The sequence below is a fragment of the Maniola hyperantus genome, chromosome 3 (assembly GCF_902806685.2).
Source record: "Maniola hyperantus chromosome 3, iAphHyp1.2, whole genome shotgun sequence".
In the NCBI taxonomy this organism is placed as follows: domain Eukaryota; kingdom Metazoa; phylum Arthropoda; class Insecta; order Lepidoptera; family Nymphalidae; genus Maniola; species Maniola hyperantus.
In genome coordinates this window covers 2,823,332-2,847,945 of record NC_048538.1, presented here as the reverse complement: position 1 = coordinate 2,847,945, position 24,614 = coordinate 2,823,332, and the positions used below count along the sequence as shown (strand labels likewise).

General features: G+C 38.0%; 2 protein-coding genes, 1 non-coding gene and 1 pseudogene across 7 annotated transcripts in view; 3 read left to right on the top strand and 1 right to left on the bottom strand.

The window, feature by feature from the left end:
• LOC117996400 (solute carrier family 2, facilitated glucose transporter member 1-like) overlaps window positions 1-12,840 on the top strand; it is a 23,095-nt gene extending 10,255 nt beyond the window's left edge. For all 5 annotated transcript variants that reach the window (XM_069509717.1, XM_069509719.1, XM_069509720.1 and 2 more), the window contains 6 exons: window positions 325-462; window positions 1,632-1,831; window positions 2,612-2,824; window positions 8,697-8,799; window positions 10,138-10,306; window positions 11,583-12,840. In XM_069509717.1, coding sequence (XP_069365818.1) covers window positions 325-462; window positions 1,632-1,831; window positions 2,612-2,824; window positions 8,697-8,799; window positions 10,138-10,306; window positions 11,583-11,691 — 932 coding nt within the window. In that variant the 3' untranslated portion in view covers window positions 11,692-12,840. The remainder of the gene's footprint in view (window positions 1-324; window positions 463-1,631; window positions 1,832-2,611; window positions 2,825-8,696; window positions 8,800-10,137; window positions 10,307-11,582) is intronic.
• The window catches only part of LOC117996685 (uncharacterized), an 83,299-nt pseudogene that overhangs the window by 52,928 nt on the left and 5,757 nt on the right, over window positions 1-24,614 (top strand).
• LOC117996770 (U5 spliceosomal RNA) lies at window positions 9,260-9,376 on the top strand. Its single transcript, XR_004675712.1, has one exon. It is a non-coding gene; the product is annotated as a U5 spliceosomal RNA (small nuclear RNA).
• On the bottom strand, window positions 12,418-24,614 carry LOC117996697 (uncharacterized). The gene is made up of 9 exons (XM_069509738.1): window positions 24,336-24,614; window positions 23,012-23,254; window positions 21,933-22,259; window positions 20,513-20,655; window positions 19,650-19,783; window positions 16,057-16,376; window positions 15,425-15,672; window positions 14,395-14,607; window positions 12,418-13,911 (listed from the first exon to the last, which is right to left on the bottom strand). Exons 2-9 carry the CDS (start codon window positions 23,248-23,250, stop codon window positions 13,718-13,720), a joined length of 1,818 nt encoding a protein of 605 aa, XP_069365839.1. The 5' UTR covers window positions 23,251-23,254; window positions 24,336-24,614; the 3' UTR covers window positions 12,418-13,717.

Genomic DNA, 24,614 nt, shown 5'->3' with positions numbered 1-24,614 from the left:
TAGTTTATGACCACAATTAAATTTTTTTTATGTGATCTAACCCTAAATTCACGGGTTTCAGATTTTTCCCCAAATGTCAGCTATAAGATCTACCTACCTGCCAAATTTCATGATTCTAGGTCAACGGGAAGTACCCTTGACAGACAGACAGACAGACAACAAAGTGATCCTATAAGGGTTCCGTTTTTCCTTTTGAGGTACGGAACCCTAAAAAGTAGGATAAACTCACCCCACCACATTAGTATCTACATCTTGCACCCATGCGAAGCCGGGGCGGGTCGCTAGTTAGCATAATAAAGCATATTGTGTGAATATTGTTTCCAGGCGGAGTGGACGACTGGCCTTACCTACTGTCTGTGTACGCGCTGCTAGTCATTGTGTCTCTGCCTGTTCTGCTCATCCTGCCGGAGAGCCCCAAATACCTCTTTGTAGTTAGGAAAAATGAATTAGCTGCTATTACTGGTAAGGGCATTAAGTATGTATTTCTTTAACACAAAAACCGGCTAAATGCGAGTCAGGCTCGCGCAACGAGTGTTCCGTTTTGCAGTCATATTTTTTCGACATTTTGCACGATAATTCAAAAACCATGGTGCATAAAAATAAATAAAAATCTGTTTTAGAATGTACAAGTGAAGACCTTTCATATGATACCCCACTTGAGATAGTTATCTTACTTTGAATATTCTTCTTCTTCTTCTTCAAGTGCCATCTCCTACCGAAGGTTGGCAATCATTAAGGCTAACTGGATCTTGTTTACTGCTGCCCTAAACAGTGATCTTGTACTCATGTTAAACCACTGGCGAGGGTTCTTGAGCCAGGATATTCGTCTACGGCCAGGTCTACGTCTGCCTTTTATCTTGCCCTGTATTATAAGCTGCAGTAGATCGTATTTTGGGTTGCGCATAACATGGCCCAGATATTCGAGCTTTCTCCTTTGCACACATTTAAGTAACTCAGTGGACTTCCCCATTATTTGCAGCACGGTGGTATTGCGTACACGATCTCTCCATGAGATTCGCAACATTCGCCTGTACACCCACATCTCGAACGCCTCCAGCTTGTTGCTCATCGCTTGCGTTAAAGTCCAGGCTTCGACTCCATACAATAAAACTGAGAAAACATAGCACCGTGCCAACCGCATCCGAAGCGGTATTTTTAAATTGCGGTCACAGAGAACTCTTTTATTTACTTTGAATATTGAAAATACTAATTATTAGTTCATGAACACATTTTTTTTGTGTTATGTAACCACAAATTGACGCTTTTCAGATTTGTCTCCTTATTTACAAACTGCCATGCAATAGCGAGCAATTTTACAATAGTACATTTATTCAAAGTGTTACACATTTAGTTGGGTACAATGGAACTTCTATATAGTGCAAGTTACAGAAAACTGCGTTAGTGCGATTCTGACTTGCGTATTCTACTTTCCCTTCAGATTGAAGATACCTGTGCTGCCATCTAGCGGGTTTTTAGGTTTTTCAAAAATCCCGCGGGAACTTTTTGATCTATCTCTGTATCTGTGCCAAATTTCGTCAAAATCGGTGACAGTTAGCAGACATTTTCGCATTTATATTAGTATGGATGTTATTTTTTGTGATTAATTTTGATACGAAACTTTTTTTCCCCAGAATTAAGCCGCCTCAGGGGCGTATCACCAAGCGTCCTTACAGAAGAGTTAGAGTTATTGAGAGAAGAGACGCAAACTGACGCGAGTTCCGCGGGGAAACGTTGGAGCATGCTGAAAGTGCTGCAGGAGCCAAGTCTAAGACTGCCCCTATTGCTGACGTGTTCCATGCAGGCGGGGCAGCAAACCAGCGGGATTAATGCGGTAAGATATCAAAACTGGTCAAATGTATGCAGGGCCGGAATAAGTATCACCAAGCGTCCTTACAGAAGAGTTAGAGTTATTGAGAGAAGAGACGCGAACTGACGCGAGTTCCGCGGGGAAACGTTGGAGCATGCTGAAAGTGCTGCAGGAGCCAAGTCTAAGGTTGCCCCTATTGCTGACGTGTTCCATGCAGGCGGGGCAGCAAACCAGCGGGATTAATGCGGTAAGATCATAGAAACATCGAATTTTTCATCTTTTTTAGGGTTCTGTACCGCAAAAGGAAAAACGGAACCCTTATACGATCACTTTGTTGTCTGTCTGTCTGTCTGTCTGTCAAGAAACCTACGGGGTACTTCCCGTTGACCTAGAATCATGAAATTTGGCAGGTAGGTAGGTCTTGTAGCTGACATTCGGGGAAAAATCTGAAAAACGTGAATTTGCGGTTACATCACACAAAAAAATTAAATTGTGGTCATGAACTAATTATTAGTATTTTCAATTTTCGAAGTAAGATAACTATATCAAGTGGGGTATCATATGAAAGGTCTTCACATGTGCATTCTAAAACAGATGTTTATTTATTTTTATGCATCATAGTTTTTGAATTATCGTGTAAAATGTCGAAAAATACGACTGTAGTACGGAACGCTCGTTGCGCGAGCCTGACTCGCACTTGGCCGGTTTTTTAAATCAGTACGAGCTTGATTCTTGTGAAATGTGCTATTAAAAAGTAATCTTGTAACGGTACATAGATAAATATTTATTTTCACTTATTTTCAGGTATTCTACTACTCGCAAACGATATTCAAGCAAGCAGGTCTGACGGAGTTGCAATCTCAGTACGCGACAATTTGCTCGGGCTTCATCAACGTTTGTACGGCGGTGTTCATGCTATACCTCCTGCCAAGGACTGGCAGGCGGCCTCTGTTGCTGGGCTCGATATTTGTGGCCTCCGTGCTACTGGCAGCTCTCGCCGCCGCTATGAAGTTTATTGTAAGTTATATGAAGTTTATTGCACGTTATATAAAGTTTATTGTAAGTCACATAAACGTTTGTACGGCGGTGTTCATGTTATACCTCCTGCCAAGGACTGGCAGACGGAATCTGTTGCTGGGCTCGATATTTGTGGCCTCCGTGCTACTGGCAGCCGCCGCTATGAAGTTTATTGTAAGTTATATGAAGTTTATTGCACGTTATATAAAGTTTGTTGTAAGTCACATCAACGTTTGTACGGCGGTGTTCATGTTATACCTCCTGCCAAGGACTGGCAGACGGAATCTGTTGCTGGGCTCGATATTTGTGGCCTCCGTGCTACTGGCAGCCGCCGCTATGAAGTTTATTGTAAGTTATATGAAGTTTATTGCACGTTATATAAAGTTTGTTGTAAGTCACATCAACGTTTGTACGGCGGTGTTCATGTTATACCTCCTGCCAAGGACTGGCAGGCGGCCTCTGTTGCTGGGCTCGATATTTGTGGCCTCCGTGCTACTGGCAGCTCTCGCCGCCGCTATGAATTAGTGTAGGTATTAGTCTTATATGAAGTTCACAATGAACCAAAAGCTTAATTTGCTGTAATCCGCTGAAACAGGTCGAATCTGTATGGTGCAACATGCAGCATGCGAAATGCACCGCCCGCCCTCCCACTGCTAAACATGCAGGAAGAAGCAGCCACACAAATCCCAAACACACTCGACGCACGTTTCGCCCCGACACCGGAGCATCCTCAGGAGATGTAGACCTTACAATGCACAATTGCAAAGTCTATACAACATTATATGAAGTTTATTGCATGTTATATGAAGTTTATTGTAAGTTATATGAAGTTTATTGTAAGTTATATGAAGTTTATTATAAGTTATATGGAGGTTGTCGCAAGCTATGACAAGTTTAATAAACTTTGTACGGTGTTCGTATCATTATGAAAAAAAAAATTATGTACCCATCACTGGGTGCGCGTGACTTCGTCCGCTTAGATTTGAGGTTTTAAAAATCTGTGGATTCCCAGATGAAAATAAAAATTAATTACTAGGTATTAGTCGACGACGTCGTCCGCATACGTTTCGGTTATTATAAATCCCGTGGGAACTCTTTGATTTTCCGCGATAAAAAGTAGCCTGTGTCCTTCCCTGGGATGCAAGCTATGGCCATTGCCCAAGTGACTATGGGACCCAGTATCGCTACCAAATAAGTTGTCCACTAATAAAATAGAGCTTAATTTTTAGGATAGTTTTATTACATTTAATTACACATTTAAAAAAAATCTAAACCTCCGGATTCCGCAGAAATATGGTGAAGAATGACCTTCGAAATTAGAATTTTCGAAACTGTTAATTCGTTGCTAACTTACGTTTTACTGAAATATTTCGCTTTATTAAATATATTTCTAAAGAAATCTATATAGAAATAAATCTATATATAGAAGCCTCAATAGCTCAACAGTTAAAGGTGTGGACTGAAATCCGAAGGGTCGCCGGTTCAAACCCCACCTGTCGCACTACTGTCGTACCTACTCAGGTGGCACAAGCTTGACGCTTTCGTCCTACGTCGGCAACGATGCGGCAGCATTCTATAGAACGCGACAGGTCAAGATGACAATCGGGGTGACGTGCGGCTGTGCGGAGCGTCCCCAGCCTCATACCCCGATTGCCATCTTGACCTGTCGCATACTATGGGTATCCGCTAGCTGCGCTCTGGCATTGGTAGCACACATATAGGCACCGCGTCTAGCCGTGACGTGTAGAAGGCGTCGCGCTCACGTGGAACACCTAAGCCCGCAGCGATGCACGCGGCGTCATGCCACAGCGAGGCGTCACCTATACAGAATACATAACTATATGTTAAAAATTGCTTTTAATCAGTTAATTAAGTGAATTGAATGATGATAAGATAGGTATACACACCTCTAACTTGTGTAAGTTATGTGTGTTTTAAGCAATTAAATATCACTTTCTTTAAAGGTGAAGGAAAACATCGTGAGGAAACCTGCATGCATTCACTATACTGTCCTGAAAGATGTGTGAAGTATGCCAATCAATCCACTTGGCCAGCATGGGAGACTATGGCCCTTCTCACTCTGTAAGGAGACCCATGCTCTGTAGCGAGCCGGTGATGGGTTGATCATGATGATGATTAAGTAATTACTAGTTACAAATCGAAATAACACATACAGAATACATAACTATAATATGTTAAACATTGCAACATGTACAGATAATAGTTCATACAGTACAGATTGAATGTATAATAGTATAGGTACTATGACTGGTAAAATACAGGTATTTAAGCGGGTAACATATCTGCATATGCCACTTCATCTGTATAGGCTGTCTAATGGGTAAGTAGTACTTTTCATTATTATACATACCAAGTATGCAGAAATCCAACGCAGAATAATATTTCTTTCCTCAGAGTCTGAAGGCTGTGCGAGGACGTAGAGATATGCCACATGCATAACTCGCACTCTGTGTCCAAATAAAGCAGCAGGTGCTAGCCCGGCTCGGAGAGCTTTTTGTGATGAACCAAAACACTCCATGCAAATGACATGTTCATGTGAAATCTGTCAAATCATATATTTACAATATTAGATAATTTCAAAAGCATTTGCAATTCTTCTTTGATCAGTTAATTGTTTTTAATCAGTTAATTAAGTGAATAATGATAAGATACAACGACTCACACAATCAACACAAACAAAGACACAACTCAACTGTTAGTTATGTGCGTTTTAAGCAATTAAATATCACTTTCTTTAACGGTGAAGGAAAACATCGTAAGGAAACCTGTACGCTTGAGAGTTCTCCGTAATGTTCTCAAAAGGTGTTCTAACCACATTTCACGACAGTTGGTTACTTCTAATAAAACGTCGAGGCTTCGACATCACGCAAATAGCTCTAATGTAGTATTTTCCATGATTTTACCGTTTTCACGTCACCTTTCTTTTCTTTCTTTCTTCTTTTTTTGAAAAGAATAACCTTAACCTATTATTTGACATATCGTCGATTCAGAATCAAGCCAAGAGTTTCCTCACTTTAGTTCACTCTGCCCTAACACTCTTATAAACCAAATAATTATTTATTTATTACTTACCTACTGGTGCAGGTGAATTCCAAGATCCAAAAGTCGCAGTGGAGAGTCCCGGAAGGAACAAATTACCACACCGACTTGATGGATTTTCCATAACATAATAATGTGTATTATCTAATATCTATGTCTACAACTAACTAGGCGTCTGTAGATTCCTAGATCACTTTGTCTAATTATTAAATAGTGATTAAACAAAAAATTAAACAGCAGTAATAGTGTTCTGTGCTTTAGATGAACAACCACAGAGAACGAATTAAAAAGAAACAATTTATTTGACATTAGGGATGTCATATCGATCCGATATCGATTTTCAAAGAATCTATTTTTGTGACAAGAAAATCGATCTACGTTCCGATTTTTGCTTCTTTATTTTAGATTGAGTTCACGCAAACAGAGTAAAAAAGAAGCAATATAAAACTAGTAAATAACTACTAAAATAAAATAAGTACATATATATGGGTAACATTGGTATAATATTATTTTAAAAAAGGGTTTTAGAATATGATTTATGTACATAAATATGTTTTTTATTGAGTAATTATTTGATGTTATTAAACAATTTACAGCATGTTCTACCTTTAATTCCATTGAACTATTGACTCACAATGTTTGACACGTTTTAAAGTTACCCGTAGCTAGTTTACCAAGTTAGTTGGTCATTCATACCATTGATATCTTTTTGCCCCCTGCACTATTTATTTTTCATAAAAACGTCCAAAATTAAAAATTCGACTATAGTTGATCAAATTCAGATACCCAGAAACCGAGAAGTGTTGGGAAGAATATCAATATAATTATGTATACCCTATTAGGTATTTTTTCATAACTGGTACTAACTAATTTGATTTTTAATTAAAATATAGGTATCGAAAAAATCGAAGATTTATTTTTGCGAAATAAATATTCCAGACCTCGATTTTTTTAAATCCGTTCCTCAGATTTCGATTCGAATCGATCTAAAAATCGATCTTTTTTTGAAGATTCACCATTTAGATTTGACATTCGATCACCTCTCGATTACGGTGAAATTACAGCTACAATGTCGCGATCGCAATCACCTATTTGTTGACGCTCACTATTTGCTACAATGCATTGCAATATGAATATAGTACCTACGCGACAGGTTGAAATGACAATCGGGAAGGGAACGCACTAACACCCCCCGTGTTTAATCGGTGCGTGCGAATGCGGGTGGGTGTGCGGGGCGTCCCCTCACCTCATACCCCGATTGCCATCTCAACCTGTCGCGGACTATACCATAAATTCAACCAATCAGAACTATTGTAATAATTCTATTGCTATTGTAATAACGACAGGGGCTCGATTTTGTTTCGATTTTGTTAATTAATGTCCGCTACAATGTAACGATCTCAATTACTACTGATTGGTTGAGGCGTGCTTACTGTTGCCTATAATGCATTTGCATTGTTGCAACAAGAATACCAAAAATTCAGCCAATCACAACAATTATTGCGATTGTAATAAGGATTGATGCATGAAAGTAATAATCGGAAGTCGAAGCAAGACGTCATCATAATCGACCTAAGCTTATCGATTCCTTGATTCGCGTCACTACATGTTTTGCTAATGTCAGGAAAATGAACAAAACAACTACTTTTATTTCGGTCAGTTTCTAATTATACGGCTGTTTTTTTATTTCGTAACATTTTAAATGTTTTTTAAAATTAAAAACAGGAATTACTAATTTCACCATTTCGGTGTACACCTATATCTATAGCGATACCATTGGTGGGCAGTCTCCAAACGTCAAAATCGGTGAAACAGATAGACAGACATTTTCAGACTTTAGCATTTATAATATTTTAGTATATAGTATAGTATATTGCACTATTGTCGTACCTACTCCTAGCACAAGCTTGACGCTTAGTTGGAGAAGAAAGGGGAATATTAGTCATTTAACATGGCTAATATTCTTTAAAAAAAAACAGTATGGATATGGATATACATATGGACTTTATTTGTTACTAGCTTATGCCCGCGACTTCGTCCGCGTGGACTACACAAATTTTAAACCCCTATTTTACACCCTTAGGTTTGATCTTAATTATGAGATTTTAACATGAGCTTAATAAAATATGTCATACTGCTTATTGCAAAAATAACTTCTTTATAGACACTTCAAAACTGACAGAGTTTCATACAAACTTCAAACCCCAATTTTACCCCTTTAGGGGTTGAATTTTGAAAAATCCCTTCTTAGTGGACGCCTACGGATATAATAGCTATCTGCATGCCGAATTTCAGTGATCTTAATTATGAGATTTTAACATGAGCTTAATAAAATATGTCATACTGCTTATTGCAAAAATAACTTCTTTATAGACACTTCAAAACTGACAGAGTTTCATACAAACTTCAAACCCCAATTTTACCCCTTTAGGGGTTGAATTTTGAAAAATCCCTTCTTAGTGGACGCCTACGGATATAATAGCTATCTGCATGCCGAATTTCAGTGATCTTAATTATGAGATTTTAACATGAGCTTAATAAATTATGTCATACTGCTTATTGCAAAAATAACTTCTTTATAGACACTTCAAAACTGTCAGAGTTTCATACAAACTTCAAACCCCAATTTTACCCCTTTAGGGGTTGAATTTTGAAAAATCCCTTCTTAGTGGACGCCTACGGATATAATAGCTATCTGCATGCCGAATTTCAGTGTGATCCGTCCAGTAGTTTGAGCTGCGCGTTGATAGATCAGTCAGTCAGTCAGTCACCTTTTCCTTTTATATATATATAGATTTTATTTATTTTTCAGAACGCAGCAACGTGGATGCCGTATGTGTGCATGATTGCAGTGTTGGCTTACGTTCTAGTCTACGGGTTCGGACTTGGCCCGATTCCGTACTTTATTGCCTCAGGTAAGTTATCTACTGTAAATGTATATATTGTATAAGTAAATGTATATAAAATGACTATCCCTTATGCGTTCAGATACCATTTGAAACTTTGTATAGTTGTTGTTGGGGGCTGCAGGAATATTTCTGACAGTACCATCAACGTACGCTATCTTACCTTGATTGTTTTAAAGGCGTTTATTTAGTACTACCTACCGATTTTGATTGCAATGTTTCCGTAAGGGTATTGGCTGTAGATGTGAACAAGGGGGTTTAGGCCAATTTAGTTTTGTTTATTAGACTTGCCAAGATTTGTTGTTAATCAGCGCCATCTATAGAGAATGAATGGTACTATGTCAAACTACTTATGACGTAGTACGATGGTGCACCGTTAGGTGTCGCTGTTCCAAAGCTCTTGTATTCTAAATTGCGCTACGGAGATCGGTCCTCCGATATATAACTACTTGGGGAAACATTGGATTGGTATCTCTGGTTTCCCTTCAAAACGTATAAATCTTTCGCCTTTTACTAAAGATTTCCGTGGAGGGGAACACTCAAATGAGTCTTTAATATTTTTGTAAAGCCTTGCTTCGGCAAGGCTAATAAACGCATAGAAAATCGTACACCTGTAGACTAAGTACTAATAATTATTATTATAAATGCGAAGCGAGTGTGTCTGTCTGCTAGCTTTTCACGGCCCAACCGTTCAACCGATTTTGATGAAATTTGGTACAGAGTTAGCTTATATCCCGGGGAAGGACATAGGCTCCTTTTCATCCAGGAAAATTGATGAGTTCCCACGGGATTTTTAAAAACCTAATTCCACGCGTACAAAGTCGCGGGCATCAGCTAGTATATAAATGCTAGTGTGTACTGTCAACTGTCGATCATGTCGACTGTCGTGTCTGTGTCTGTCTCAACTTTCGTCTGTCAGTCTGCTAGCCTTTTTACGCAGCCCATCCGTTCAACCAATTTTGACAAAATTTGGTAGTTTTGCATACCGGGGAAAGTACATAGGCTACTTTTTATCCCGGAAAATCAAAGAGTTCACAGTTCACACGGAATTTAAAAAACCTAAATCCATGCGAAGTCACGGGCATCGTCTAGTCTACAATATATTTCGTACTATAACTCTCAGGCTTGGCATCATGGATTCTTAGATACCCACTAGGAAGTGGGGATGTTTCCCCACCATGCGTGACGTCATCAGACCATGAAATGTTCGAGAGTGCCCCCACGACTTGCAGGTATGTCGTGGGGCTCTCTAGCCAACTAAGGAGGGGAATTTCTGGTGGGTATATGTTTCCCCACCATGTGTGACGTCATTGGACCCTACTTATAACTCCTGCTTGTGTCCAACAGAAATGTTCGAGGTAGCCCCCCGGCCCGCGGGTATGGCATGGGGTTCTCTAGCTAACTGGGGAGGAAACTTCCTAGTGGGGATGTGCTTCCCCACCATGCGTGACGTCATTGGACCCTACTCCTTCCTGGTGTTCGCAACCGTCACCATGGGACTCTTTGTATTCCAGAAGTGAGTATAGCAGCATGTCACTAAATCATCATCACAATCAACCCATCACCGGTCGACTACTGAGCACGGGCCTCCCGTCACAATGAGAAGGGTTTGGTCCATCACGCTGGCCGCGTGCGGATTGGTAGTCTTCACAGTGACACACTTTTAAGAGCATTATGGTGAACTCTCAGGCACGCAGATTTCCTCCCGATATTTTTTGTTTTTTAAACAAATGTTTAAAAACTGTTTTTAGAGTTCCATGCCTCAAAAAGGAATAAGGAACCCTTATAGGATCACTTCGTTGTCTGTCTGTCGTGTCTGTCAAGACCTGTCGAGGGAATCAGAACCTATAGGGTATTTCCCGTTGACCTACAATCATGAAAGGCAGGTAGCAATGTCTTATAGCACAAATAAAGAGACAAATCCAAAAAATAAATTTGCACAAAAAATTAAGAAGTGTTAGGTATTTCTTGTACGAAATCCGACTCGCATTTGACTGGTTTTTACGGGTCCATACCTCAAAAGGAACCCTTATAGGATTACTTTGTTGCCTGTCTGCCTCTCGTGTTTGTCTAGAAAACCTGTAGTGTACTTCCCGTTGACCTAGAATCATGAAATTTTGCAGGTAGGTAGGTCTTATCTTATCGCACAAGCGAAAAATCTATAAACCGTGAATTTGTGGTTATACAGGGTGTAACCACTAACCAGAACGCTAACTACTAACAAAACTTAGCGTTACTACCTAAACACGATCCAATACCAATAACCATTTGCCTCATTTTGTAGTTTTAGTGATTTAGTATTTTTTTAATCCGCATTTTATAGCGTGCAAAACTCGGGCCAATGCCTCGCTTACGACGCGGCATTGACTCCCAGTGACCTACTAACGTAACGTTCGTTGACCTCTGGCGTCAGTCAGATATTTTATTTGCAATATATCGTAAACTTTGACAAAATAATAGGATTTTTCTATTTATTTTTCGTGGCTTTTTATAGTATCATATAAGTAATCGTCAGTACTATCACCTGTCTTCGTTTTTGCCAGCGTTCTGGTTACACCCTGTATATTACAAAAAAATAAGTGTACCATCCGTACCATCTTGTTTTGTCACATATGTTTGTAAATGTTGTATTAACTTATAATTGGCGACTGCACTTAGTAAGTAATATTTTCAGAATTAAGTTTTTTTAAAAAAATGTATTAGTGTAAGTAGCCGTTAGTTAATTTAATAAATAAAATAAAATAAAAAAAATCTTGTACGATGGTTTTTTCAGAATATAAATAACGTTTCAGATTATATTTCCCGGAGACTCGCGGCAAGACGCCGGCGCAAGTCACCGAGGTGTGCAGTCACGGGCTCCACTCCCGCCCGCTGCGGAGCGCCGCGCACAACCACTTGTGACTTACTAGCATTTTTGAAAATTCAACCCCTAACAGGGTAAAAAGGAGGTTTGAAAAGGAAACGCCCATTCTTACCCAAAATTCATCCATCAATGTTATGAATACTACAAAAAAAACTTATTCAATGACTGAAATATTGCTCGTAACCATCGATATAAATGACAAGAAACAAAATTTTTCACGGTTTTGGAACTAAATAAATCAGTGCTTAGATACTAATGAACGACCTGTTTGAAATCCAGACGTCACTGAGGTTGCATTGGTGCTAAATAAACATTTTAGGACCAATGAATCGGTGCCATTTTGCTTGTTCAATGGGCCCGTCCTTACGAAGTAATATATTTAAGTGAATGCTCGTAACGGTTTGTTCGTAACACTCTGGCGTAGTTAAGACGCTCAATTAATTCCGCTCGTAAAGACAATCTTGGCAATGTAGGTATTGCAATAATTCTTACGGAGAAAACCAAATAAACAAAAAGGTTTATAAAAGTTTCTCAGAGTTCTATGCCCAAAATAGTGCTTGCTTCTTGATCTGTGATCTCAGTCCTGATGCCTTTCATTAATTTCATTGATGGATGTACTTTGGCTAAATACCCTTTGACGAATGGGCGTTTCCCTTTTGTGTAGTCCACGCGGACGAAGTCGCGAGCATAAGCTAGTTTAATATATTTTGTGCGGTCACTGGTCTATTCGATGAAATCTCGTGTATGGTAAACGGGAAAAATATTGCAGTGCATTGAATAAAGTTTGAACTCGAATACTATTGAAATAATGTAAACCCACTATAAGTACAAATTATAAAAATGTTTATTTTAAGTATTACGGCCGAAATTAATAATCTACTCGTTTCGCACCATCAATTATTATATCGATAAATAATTCGTCTACTGTGCAGGTACAAGGTCAACGGTCTTTTTAAAAAGAAACGAGCTTGTATATCACGTTACATTTTGTAACAATAGTAATTTATTTAAAATGTATTGAGTAAGTATTATTAATTTATTGATAACTTTTAGATTTATCCTAATATGTAGTAATGTATTTATTGTAATTGCGTGCAGCTTTGTCTTATGAAGTGTTTTTTACATAAATAACAATAATAATTAGTAATATATTAATCGACGCAAATATATTTTTGTATAATTGGCTACTTTTTGTTTTAATTATGTACCTACAGTACCCAAGGGTCAGGAAAGCTAAAACTGCGCATAAGGCGAGAACACAATGTGGCTAATTCATTAAACTATCAGCTAAAATAACTAAAATGAAAGGTATAAATGTATTGCTATCCCTTTCACAATGCTCGTGCGGGAAAGAATGGTCTTAAGTGAACAAAAGTCTATAAAGAACAAATACCTATATGTCTGTGAACGGTTTTTGGTAGTACTCAGTGCAACAGCATATTGTATCTAAATGCTAACTTACAAAGTAGAAAATAAATAAATAATGAAAATTTACGCTGACAGTCGCGGAAAAAACATTTAGGTATTGGTAGAAATTAATTTCTTGACCAAAAATAAATACTCAAAACATATTTATTTGGTCAAATTTGTGGGTGTAAAAACTGTAAATTAGAAATTAAAATTATTGTTTTCAGTAAAATAAATTAACTAAGGAGCTTTGCGGATTTTCAACGTTAGCAGCTTAGCTGGTCGTCCGATTTTTTCCTGTTTTCCACATAGGTAGAGCTAAAAACCATTTCACAGAACTTTTGTTTTAATTTGTCCTTGCTGTTAATCGTACATTGAGCTGTATGGCTGTGTATACCTTGGTCAATTCCAATACATATATCTATGGTCTATATCCTATCCGCGGAATGAAGGTAATATAGCGCTCTCTCTGTTTGGCTCTATCATTTGTATGGGTACGTAACAGAGAGAGCGCTATATTAAATTATACGCAGAATGAAATTAGTATAGCGCTCTCTCTGTTTTTGTATGGGAATAGGTAGAGAGAGCGCTATACTTTATTCCGCGGATAGCACTAATGTTTATATCTGTCAATTTAGTTCAGTCTCTGGATTCGTGTCAGCTTCTCAAATATTCTTCCAGTATCTTGAGTTGGTCCCAGCAGACCAGCAACAGGACGGTATGCGGCCCCAGCCTCAGATAATTCGCGGTAGTACCCTTGTAGAACGCGCTGGCGCCTTCAGTTCGCAGCATTTTGAGGAAACAATCTGTCATGCCGCGGTACAGTTTGCCTCGGCTGTTGCTGTCGACCGCTGGTAGAAAGAAAACAAATCTATCTTTTGTCATGTTCTTTTTTTTTTGCTGAAGGCAGTGATGGTAGAATTTTAGTGTGGATAACAATGCGATGGCTACGAGATTCTTCCACAAAGCTCATTTTTAAGGTTCCCTATCTCAAAAGGAAAAAAAGAACCCTTATAGGATCACTTTGTTGTCTGTCTGTCCGTCGTGTCTGTCAAGAAAACCTATAGGGAATCATGAAATTTGCCAGGTAGGCAGGTCTTAATCACAAGTAAAGGAATAAATCCGAAAACCGTGAATTTGTGGTTACATCACAAAAAAATGTGATCATGAACATATAGTGATTATAATTGCAACCTCCGAGGCAAGTGGGAAACGAAAATGTGAAATTATGGCTTCCGAAGTTGATTACCCATCCAGTTATCGACTTAGACCAACGTTGCTTATGCTCTGTGTACTATACATGCTGGGATATTTGGGAGTTGCTGCTTACTTACGTTGGTTAGACAGGCGAGTGGCGATGACATCGAAGGGATTCAAGCACAGCGTCATGACGACCCCTCCCAGGTTAGCACCCAGGAAGGACAGGAGTAAGGGCGCCTGTACACCGCGGTCCCGGAGCCACTCCTTGGCGTAGGCGAAGCTGACCATCTGGGAACTGCTGCCTACCGCGCCCCGCGGAACTTGAGGGCCTACGCCTCTGAATAAACCTGTGCAAACAACTGTGTTATATATGTACATGAGACAGGGCAAAACAACTGTGATAGCCTAGTGGTTAGGACGCCCGGTTCGATCCCGGGCACGCACCTCTAATTTAAAAAAAAAATTGATATAGCGAGCAAACGAGCAGGCGGGTCACCTGATGTTAAGTGATTACCGCCGCCCATGAACATTTGCAGCACCAGAGGAACCGCCGATGCGTTGCCGGCCTTTTAGGAATTTGTTGGTCCGCCCATTGAATAACCTCATGTTATAATCTAGTGGGAACACCGCCGATGGGAGTTGGTTCCACAGTTTCATTTTTATTTTATTTTTCGGTTCAGTTTTATTTTTCGGAGTTATGTGCGTTTTAAGTAATTAAATATCACTTGCTTTAACGGTGAAGGAAAACATCGTGAGGAAACCAGTATGCCTGAGAGTTCTCTATAATGTGTTCTCCTTTATAATGGGGAGTGCTCTAAAGAGCTTTTTGACCTCATTCCACCCTCCTTTTTCTACAACCGCACCGCGCGCCACCGTAAGCAATTTCACCCACACCACCTGGGTGTCTGGTGCACTTCGACCATCCGTTGTGCCAGATCCTTCTTTCCACGCACATGCAAACTGTGGAATCAACTCCCATCGGCGGTGTACCCACTCGATTACAACATGGGGTTATTCAAGGGGCGGACCAACAAATTCCTGAAAGGCCGGCAACGCATCGGCAGTTCCTCTGGTGCTGCAAATGTTCATGGGTGGTGGTAATCACTTAAGATCAGGTGACCCGCCTGCTCATTTGCTCGCTATCTCTATTTAAAAAAAAGTTACCTTTTACCCCTTCACTGCGGTATATCGCAGCGAGCGCGCTCATAGTCCCGCTGTGCTTGTGCTGGTGGCCCACAGCGATGGCTGCAGTGGCCTGCGCTTGTAACCTGGTCTTCACTAGGAAGAAGGGAGTTCCTGCGATAGAACCCAATGCTCCACCCACTCCAGCTGCCAGCGCTCCGCGGCTTACTGAGGTACGACCGTCGACCGTGATCAGACCGCGGCGTTCCGATATACGATAAACGCCTAATCTAGAACACAAATATAGAAATAAAAATATTATGTATAATATAAATACGTCGTACATGTACCTAATTTACTAACGGCATACGTAAATATGTATCATTTTAGAGCCAGCTTTAATGACCATGAAAATTCGCTTCAAAGCCATGAAGGAGACTTATTAGGAGATGCATTTTTAAAGAGTCTAATTTTAACAACTTTGAAGAGATTCATAGAGGCAAGTTATAACGCATTGCTAACTATGGGATTTGTAATGAAGATGAATAAATAAGATGAAGATGAATTATTACGACTTGGAAGGGATTTGTACCTAATGTGATTTGTAGGTACTTTTGATGTGATTTATAAAAAGCCGAGTTTTAAGGACTTTCCTCAGATGATTAAACGCTTACCTAAAAGTATTAAGAAAGAACTGAAATCCCAGCATAGCAGGTAGTCCATTCTGTAGAGCAACGATTCCCTCTGTTCTAGCTATCACGTACAAGCCATGGGGAACGTTCTTGTAGAACACCGCGTGCTTGCCTCTCGCAGCCAGCTCGCCTTGCAGTTGCAGTCGAGTTTTAACGACTTCGATGGGATTGGTGAAGAGCGTCGCAAACATGGCCGACGTGCCGCCCATCGCCATGTCTGTGACGTCACGAGTGACGCCATCTTTGGTTTTTGAAGCTTTCGCCATGTTATTTGATATTGATTCTGTGGATAGGATAAGTATCTTGTCTTACCTATAGGATTTAAATTTGAAAACCCAGTCAAGTGCGTATCAGGCCATTCATTTGCATACCCATGCCAAAGAACCCAAAGAGAATATAAACAACCCTAATAAAGCAATAGTGATAAAAATCAACGTGTCCTTTTTAGGGTTCCGTACCCAAAGGGTAAACGGGTTACGGGATTCTATTACTAAAACTCTGCTGTCCGTTCATGTCACCAGGCTGTATCATGAAATACAGTTGCTTTTTTTATTTTTTTATTAAAAAAAAATTACAGATCTCATAATAATTATGTTCGTAGTTCGTAGTAGTTTCGTACCTTATGATAATAAGTCATTTATTTTAGGCAATTTTTGCACCCATTTATGAGTGATCTGATATGCACTTGGCCAGTTATTTACGATTAATTCTTTCTAAAATATACTTTGCTGGGTATGGTGTGTATAATAAGTAAAACTCTATTAAGTACATTTATTTAACAACATTTATTTTAAAACAATATTTATCTTAACAATACTGATTTCGAGAAATAAACTAATAACACTGGCATTAACTACTGTAACGAATTAGATATCCTACTTAAATAAGTTTTTATATAAATTTTAATTTTGTTTTAAATAAATATTACAACATAAACAAATACAAAAATCTTTAAAAAGATTTTGCAAATTGCAAAGCTAACAATGTAATTAATTTGCAATGTCAATAAAAAGTTTTTTTTTTTAAATTGAAGCACACCTAACTAACATATTTTGTTATAGGTACCTAATTCTGTTTTTATAATTTAATACACACGTCAAAAATATTTATCAATATTTGAGGTAGTTAGGTAGGTACACTTAACATAATTAATTGAAATTACCTACAGTTTTTAGTCAAATAATTTTATAAAGCCTGACCAGAAATATAAAAAACTTGCTCTGGGGGCGCCACTAGTATATGGTCTATGGTGACTAACAGCCGCATTCAGAGTCGCTAATCGTTACTTAAGATTGAGTTAAAACGGGACAGATTTATGTGAGAGAGAGAGAAAGAAGAAGAGATATTGTGGCTAATTCCGTTGTACACAATCTCTAAACTAAACTAGAATGGCACGTCTAAACCTATTGCTATCCCTATCATAATGTTGCTTGCGGAAAAGGATAGCACTAGATTTAGACCTTCTAATTTAGTTTAGTTTAGAGATTGTGTACAAGAGAATCGGCCCCACTGTCTCGTTTTAACTAAACTTAAGTAACGATTAAGCGACTCTGAGTACGGCTGTCAGTACATTCTTTTTTTTTGTATATGTCTGTCTTATGTGTATGGTCATGTATTATAAATTTGTTCCACTGATTTTCCGCAATATGGCGAGGCGTTTTATTTTTCTAGTCAGGCTTTAAATACTCACGCAGGTACCCACCAAGAAAGAATTAAACTAATTAAGTTTTTCTACACACTCACATAACCACAACACAAAATATAAAACTAAAAACGCAAAAACGTAGTTCTTATTTCATTCGTCTATTTACAATGACATACATTTCTTGTAAACTAATTAATTGTAAACTGTTTAAACTATTAACTGGAGTAACAATGCAATTAGCGATCTCTTTAGAGATACATTAAGATCATAAATGACTATTTAATTTGAGACTATTGATTCCATTTCAACGGAAATGAAAATATATAGGGCTTATACTAATATGCGAGTTTATACCTGCTGTATAGTATACGTTTTTTATACAAACCTAGAAAAATATATTATTTTAAACATTGGTAATTGTTACAATTGCTGCAGTTCTAGAATATACATATTATGTATCATAAAAATAAATAATGTTGAAATATTGTGGTACAAGTCCCGCAAATTGCTATTGCGCTGGAAACTTCAGTCAAGTGCTGACGTCACTAAAATGGCGGCCACGCGCATTAGCAATTTGCGGGACTTATAACTTGAAATATTTAAATGATATTTCGATTTAATTTCTACAAATTGTTTCTACAAATCCATTTCTGATAAGTAATTTGAAAGTTGTATGTTATGGTAGATCCACGACCAGCCGGCACGCCCGGCGGCCCAGCCGCCGGACGTGCCGCCGGCTTTGTTCACGGCATTCGGCGGCACACAACAAAGCCGCGGATGTTACTCGCCGGCATTGCCGCGGGCCGAGCGCCACTAACTTCAACGATAATCACAGCGATACTGCGGCTTCTGCGGCCTACAGCGGCAATGATATAAAAAATTGGCTCCATAGCGCCGGCCCAACCCGGCGGCATGTGTTGATTCACCTTTAGGTAGTAATATTCCGATGCGTTGCCATCAAAATGAAGACTGCCTTAATTGAATGAAAATTGAAAATGTAGTCCTTACAAAATGAGTTCTCACGCGCCATTTTGACGTATAGTTCGTCTTTATAATAAGGACTAAAATCGTACTTTTGACATGACAGATGACACAAAGTTAAAATGGTGTATGAGAACTCATTTTGTATACATTATAAATGATTTTGTACTGTTATTTATTATATGCTTTTAATACTATTAGTACTTATCTCTAAAACCACTTGGATAGATTCGCTAGCTATTCAAAATATTATAGCTAATAGCTAAGCATAATAATAGCTAAGTATAAGTACTTAATGGTAATTTATTTTTTCATCCCATTTAGGAACACTTTTATAATATCTATCAGGAACATATTATAAATTCAAATACATGAAACAAGTCCGTAGCCAATATATAAAGGTTCATTATTTTCATTCACACAGTATACGGCGACATCCCGCAGGGTAGTTACGACCAATAAAATTTACTATTATGCGTATAAAATGACTTCTCGTGCGCCATTTTAACTTTATGTGTCAATTGTCATGTCAAAAGTACGATTTAGTCCTTATTTTAAAGGTGAACCGTACTTTTCACACGACAGTTGACTCAGTTAAAATGGCGCGTCAGAAGTCATTTTGTACGGACTATAGTTGATATAAATCATCAACGTTTAATAAATTTAATACTTCGAAAATAAGCCTTACTTAACAGTAACACTATATGCTAATGAGGTTACTTAACTAATATTACTTATTATGGTCTATCTGCCGTACTCAGAGTCGCTTAATCGTTACTTAAGCCATACTGAAAAATCAAGTTTTGGATAGGGTTAGTACTCAGTTTTGTTTTCAATGTGCGACTGTATCTTTTCAAGCTAAAGGGTTGGAGCTATTAAGTGTTAAATATCACAAGTTTATACTTTTCTGAAAGTCTTTAAGCATGTCCCAAAACACTAGCAACAGCACCGTGTGCGGGGCCTGCCGCAAGTATGAAGGTCCGATTCCCTTGTAGAAAGCCAACAGTCCCTCAGTACTGATGATCTTCCGCGCACAGTCCGCGATCCCGTTGTACAAGAGACCTCGACCGTGAGCGTCGACCGCTGGAAAGGTAATGTTTTTTTTTAAATCTATCATTCATAACTGTTGAAGAGTACGATGCGCAGGCTTGCTCGCGTGTCATTGCAGAAGAGACAAAATAAAGTCTTGGATTTCCAACGATGCCTCTTTATTCATTTTCACATTTATATTTATGGGACGAACACAATCGAAGGTTATAATTTTAGGAATGACAGGACAGATGTCATATCAAGTTAACATGATTATGTCAAAGTTCATAAAGTCGATGTAGATCATAGACAATTTCAACAATAACTACAATTTTGATGTGGGAAGCCATAGAATTCAAAAGACATTATTGTTTTTTTAGTTTTACCATTCACTTATTTTAGAAGTTACAGGGGGGGGGGGGGCGCATTTTACAACTTTGGAAGTCTCTCTCGCGCAAACTATTCAGTTTTGAAAAAAATGATATAAGAAAGCTAAATATCATTTTTAAAGATTTACCCACACATATGGGTTTTATGAAAAAAAAAATTTGAGTTCCAGTTCTAAGTATGGGGACCCCAAAATTTATTGTTTTTATTTTTGTGTAAAAATCTTAATGCGGTTCACAGAATACATCTACTTACCAAGTTTCAACAGTATAGCTCTTAGTTTCGGAGAAAAGTGGCTGTGACATACGGACGGACAGACAGACAGACATGACGAATCTATAAGGGTTCCGTTTTTTTGCCATTCGGCTACGGAACCCTAATGATATAGAAACTCACATTGATTATAAAGGCGCGTCATAATCACATCCATGGGCGTGAGGGCGATGGTCTTTACGACGGCACCGATGTTGCTGGCGACGAAAGCTGACAGGTACTTTGACTGCTGGAACAAGTTGTTGTTATCCATCCATTCTTTGCACCTGTAAAAGATAAAAATACATGTTATCAGTACCCTTATTATAAATGCGAAAGTGTGTTTGTTTGTTGGTTTGTTAGTTTGTTGGTTTGTCCTTCAATCACGTCGCAACGGTGCAACGGATTGACGTGATTTTTGCATGGACATAGATAAAGACCTGGGAGTGACATAGGCTACTTTTTATCCCAGAAAATCAAAGAGTTCCTACGGGATTTTTGAAAACCTAATTCTACGAGAACGAAGTCGCGGGCATCAGCTAGTATCACAATAAATCCACACTAAAATTCGAAAGTATGTTTATCTGTCTGTCTGCTAGCTTTTCACATCCCATCCGTTTGACCGATTTTGAAAAATTCGGCACAGAGATAGCTCGCATCCCGCTGATGGACGTAGGATACTTTTTGTTCCGGAAAATCAAAAAGTTCTTACAGGATTTTTAAAAACCTAAATCTTAATAGGTAATAGTTCTACTTCTAAGTCTAGCTTTAGCTTTTGACGAGGTCGTGCGTGCCAGTTAACCTTTCTCACTGGGAAGAAACATTAATAAAGAATTTCCTGTTTTATTGAAAAAGCTACGTCCCGGAAAATCAAATATTTTCCAACCCTACTGACATACCTAATGCAGAAGATTTCTTGCTATATGCTAACAAAACTACGTATATCACTGACAAAATATTTAAATTTTGTTAAAGTCAAGGATTTTCCTACTGACTTGGCGTAGTTCGTTCGTTTCCTATTTGGCGTAGTTTTTTTCAATGCTTAATTTTCTGTTATCTCTTATCACAAAATGCAAATTGACATTAAATTGACAATATAGGTATGTACTTTACTAGTTATATGTAGATACTTAACTAAATTGTACACTTAGGAATATCATATTGTCCTTCAGAAAAAAACCTAAGACTGCATTTTCAAAAATGCTTTTAAGATGCATTTAGTGGTAATGACATAGTGCACGCATCTTTCGCAGTTATATTTTCATACCATTACAAGTTTAGCCCTTGACTGCAATCTCACCTGGTGGTAAGTGATGATGCAGTCTAATGTGGAAGGAGGCTAACTTGCAAGGAACTCATCGGTTTCTACACGGCATCGTACCAGAACGCTAAATCGCTTGGCGGCATGGTTTTGCCGGTAGAAAGCCAGTCAGACCAGCGTTGTGTTTTCAGCAACTCAATATCACTTTCTCTTAGCGGATTTTTTAAAATGCCAATATCCACGAAGATTGTCGCGAGCATCATCCAGTCTCTAAAATATAAAAATATCAGTGTGGATACTTACATAGCATATGCAGCGATTTGAGACGCTGAACCAATAGAATTCCTCATCATCATCCCATGAGCGCCTCTCCACAATCCAAAGAAACCACTCTCCTTATATAACATTTTAAAGGCATTCAAGGTGCCAGGGTGGCCATGCTGAGTCCCAACAGCGATCTTCTCAGAAGAGTACGACATTAACTGAGTTTTGACAAGTTGGAAGGGACTGCCAACAGCACCGCCTGCCACTCCAGCGATAAATCCAAAACATAAACTATTTGCAAGCTTTGTATTGTGCTTTTCGTCTCGAAGAAGGCCGTAATTGTCCGCTTGTTGATATATTCCTAACCTGAAATAAGCAGAAAAGTTATTAGCTGTTGACTGGGTTTCATAAATGTTTACCCAATAGCAGGATATTGGCATCTAAAGGTTGCATTTAGACTGTATGGTTTTAGCCTTTGCCTTTTTAAATTAAGGATGAATTTTAAAATAGCAATTCCCATAGAAGCGGACTTATTCTTTTCTAAACCTTTATCACGCTAGAACTTACATGAAATCAAATTTTAATTTATAAAATAAGTAATGACAAAGAAACATTGATTTTTATTTTGCTGTTTATTTTCTGGGACTGTACCGAAAACTAAACAAAATTAGGTACAATACCAAAATTTTCTTTTGCGTTGTACTATATTTGAATGTATTTTCATGTTCATTACATCTACATTTATTCTTCACCTATCTTTTTACTCTCTTTTCTTTATTAAAATTAAATTAAAAGACTAAGATGCGTCAATGGACAATTTCTTAGTATATAAGATAATTTATAAGTTTAGGTTAAAATAAAATTACTTATTAGTCATACACTAGGCTAGATCGTAATATAATTGAGTAGCTAATTGGCACTCAACAATAAGCAAAAAAAAATCTTTTTACTCTATTTTCTCTATTAAAATTAAAACTTGAGTAATTTAAAAAACGTGATTTTAATTTTATATAAAGCAATAAGCTTCAAACTTCACCCCAAAACTATAATATATCAACTAGTAAAATAGTTGATACATCATAATATCAACTATTACAATACTATACTAAACAACTTACCGTACCCCGTTCACAAGCCACTGGAAGCACAGTGCAGGCACTAAGCCCTTCTGGAGTGCAGACACTCCATCATGCTTCACTATAGTGTACATAGCATGTGGTATGTTCTTATAGTGGACTGCATGTTGGCCCTTGGCCCGCAGCTCTCCTTGCAACTGCATGCGGGTCTTTACTACGTCAAATGGGTTGCTAAAGAACCCGGCTCCAACGCCCGCTAGGCCTCCCACAACGAAATCCATGGTACTATGAAATATATTTTTTATTCTAACTTACACTTTGATGTTTTACCACATTATTTAAAAATTGGTGCAGGTCGAAACTCAGAATAAGTCGAAGTGTCATAATGTAGAATTTCATAGCCTTGTTAGTTGCTAAAAATTTTGTCAGTCATTGTAACATGTTAAAAGGTAGTTTAAATATCAAAAAACCGGTCAAGTGCAAGTCAGACTCATACACAAAGGGTTCCATACCGTGGTACAAGAAATCCCAAACCAGTATGTTAAAAAGTTATTGCCTCAATAGCTGTACAATACTGCAAGTTAATAACAGACAGCGTCATCTTGATATTATGATATCCAGCATAAAAATGGAGTAAGAATTAAGATTTTATTGGAATTTTTATTTAGTAAATGGAAAGGATTATTCTTTAAGCACATCACTTTAGTTATAAGAGATATTTTTCTTTTTTCTCATGCAATCAGCCAGCAGACTATAAGCAAACGCAATGAAAGCATAAATTACCAGATGATAATTTATAGAACATAACTCCATAAAAACATTATTTTCTAATACTTAATGGTTCTACCATCTTTTTTTGAAAGTTGAACGATTTTGGGATAGATAAAAACTTCAGGTTTGCACCATTAATATTATGCTACTTTTGGAAGCTTTTTTAAGTATTTACGTATTTTTAAGTTTCATATTGTTGTTATAAGTGTTTATTTGTTAATGATGGAGGAGGGAGAGCGGGGACCCTCAGATACAGGTTTTGCAAACTTACTTCAGGGTCCCTGGCACAATTTTAAAAAGAGCTTTTAAAACAAATAAATCATTTCATTTCATTGCGAACAAAGCTAATTTTGATATGAAAGATCAAATAACCGCAATTTATTTAAAAGTTTTTAGATGTATCATTGACCCTAGGAGGTAAGATAATAATTTACTATTAATATACTGAACAATTGTCGTAAGCATTGTTTACTACTCAAGTGTAATGTGACGCAAAGATAATATAATTTGCAAGTAGGTACGATAAGATAGTTTTGAAATTAAATTAAGGAGCTTAAGTTATAACATTCTTACCAGAAGAAATGATGGCAATTACCTGTTTAAATCACCTTCCTTTTTTTAAAACTAATAGCACAGCCTGCATCGTGTTTTGATATCCTCTGGAGACTAATTATTATACTGATAATTGGTATTCGGTAGGTACTTTATGGCTGCGTTTCGCTTTCGTAATAAATGTTTTTACTTTTTATTTCGTTTCAGCAAGAGAGCAATAGCAAGACCATGTGACAATGACATTTGACAGCCATGTCACAAACAGCTGATTAAAATTTCGTTCAGAAACTAGGCTCTTTAATGTTACTGGGCTATTCTGAGA

Excerpts from the sequence above, each read along its gene's own strand:
- LOC117996697 (XM_069509738.1), bottom strand. The coding sequence starts at position 23,250 with ATGGATTTCGTTGTGGGAGGCCTAGCGGGCGTTGGAGCCGGGTTCTTT. Across the intron at positions 22,260-23,011 it reads TGGCTTGTGAACGGGGTACG|GTTAGGAATATATCAACAAG; the intron begins GTAAGTTGTTTA and ends TGCTTATTTCAG. Across the intron at positions 20,656-21,932 it reads CAAATCGCTGCATATGCTAT|GTGCAAAGAATGGATGGATA; the intron begins GTAAGTATCCAC and ends TATCTTTTACAG.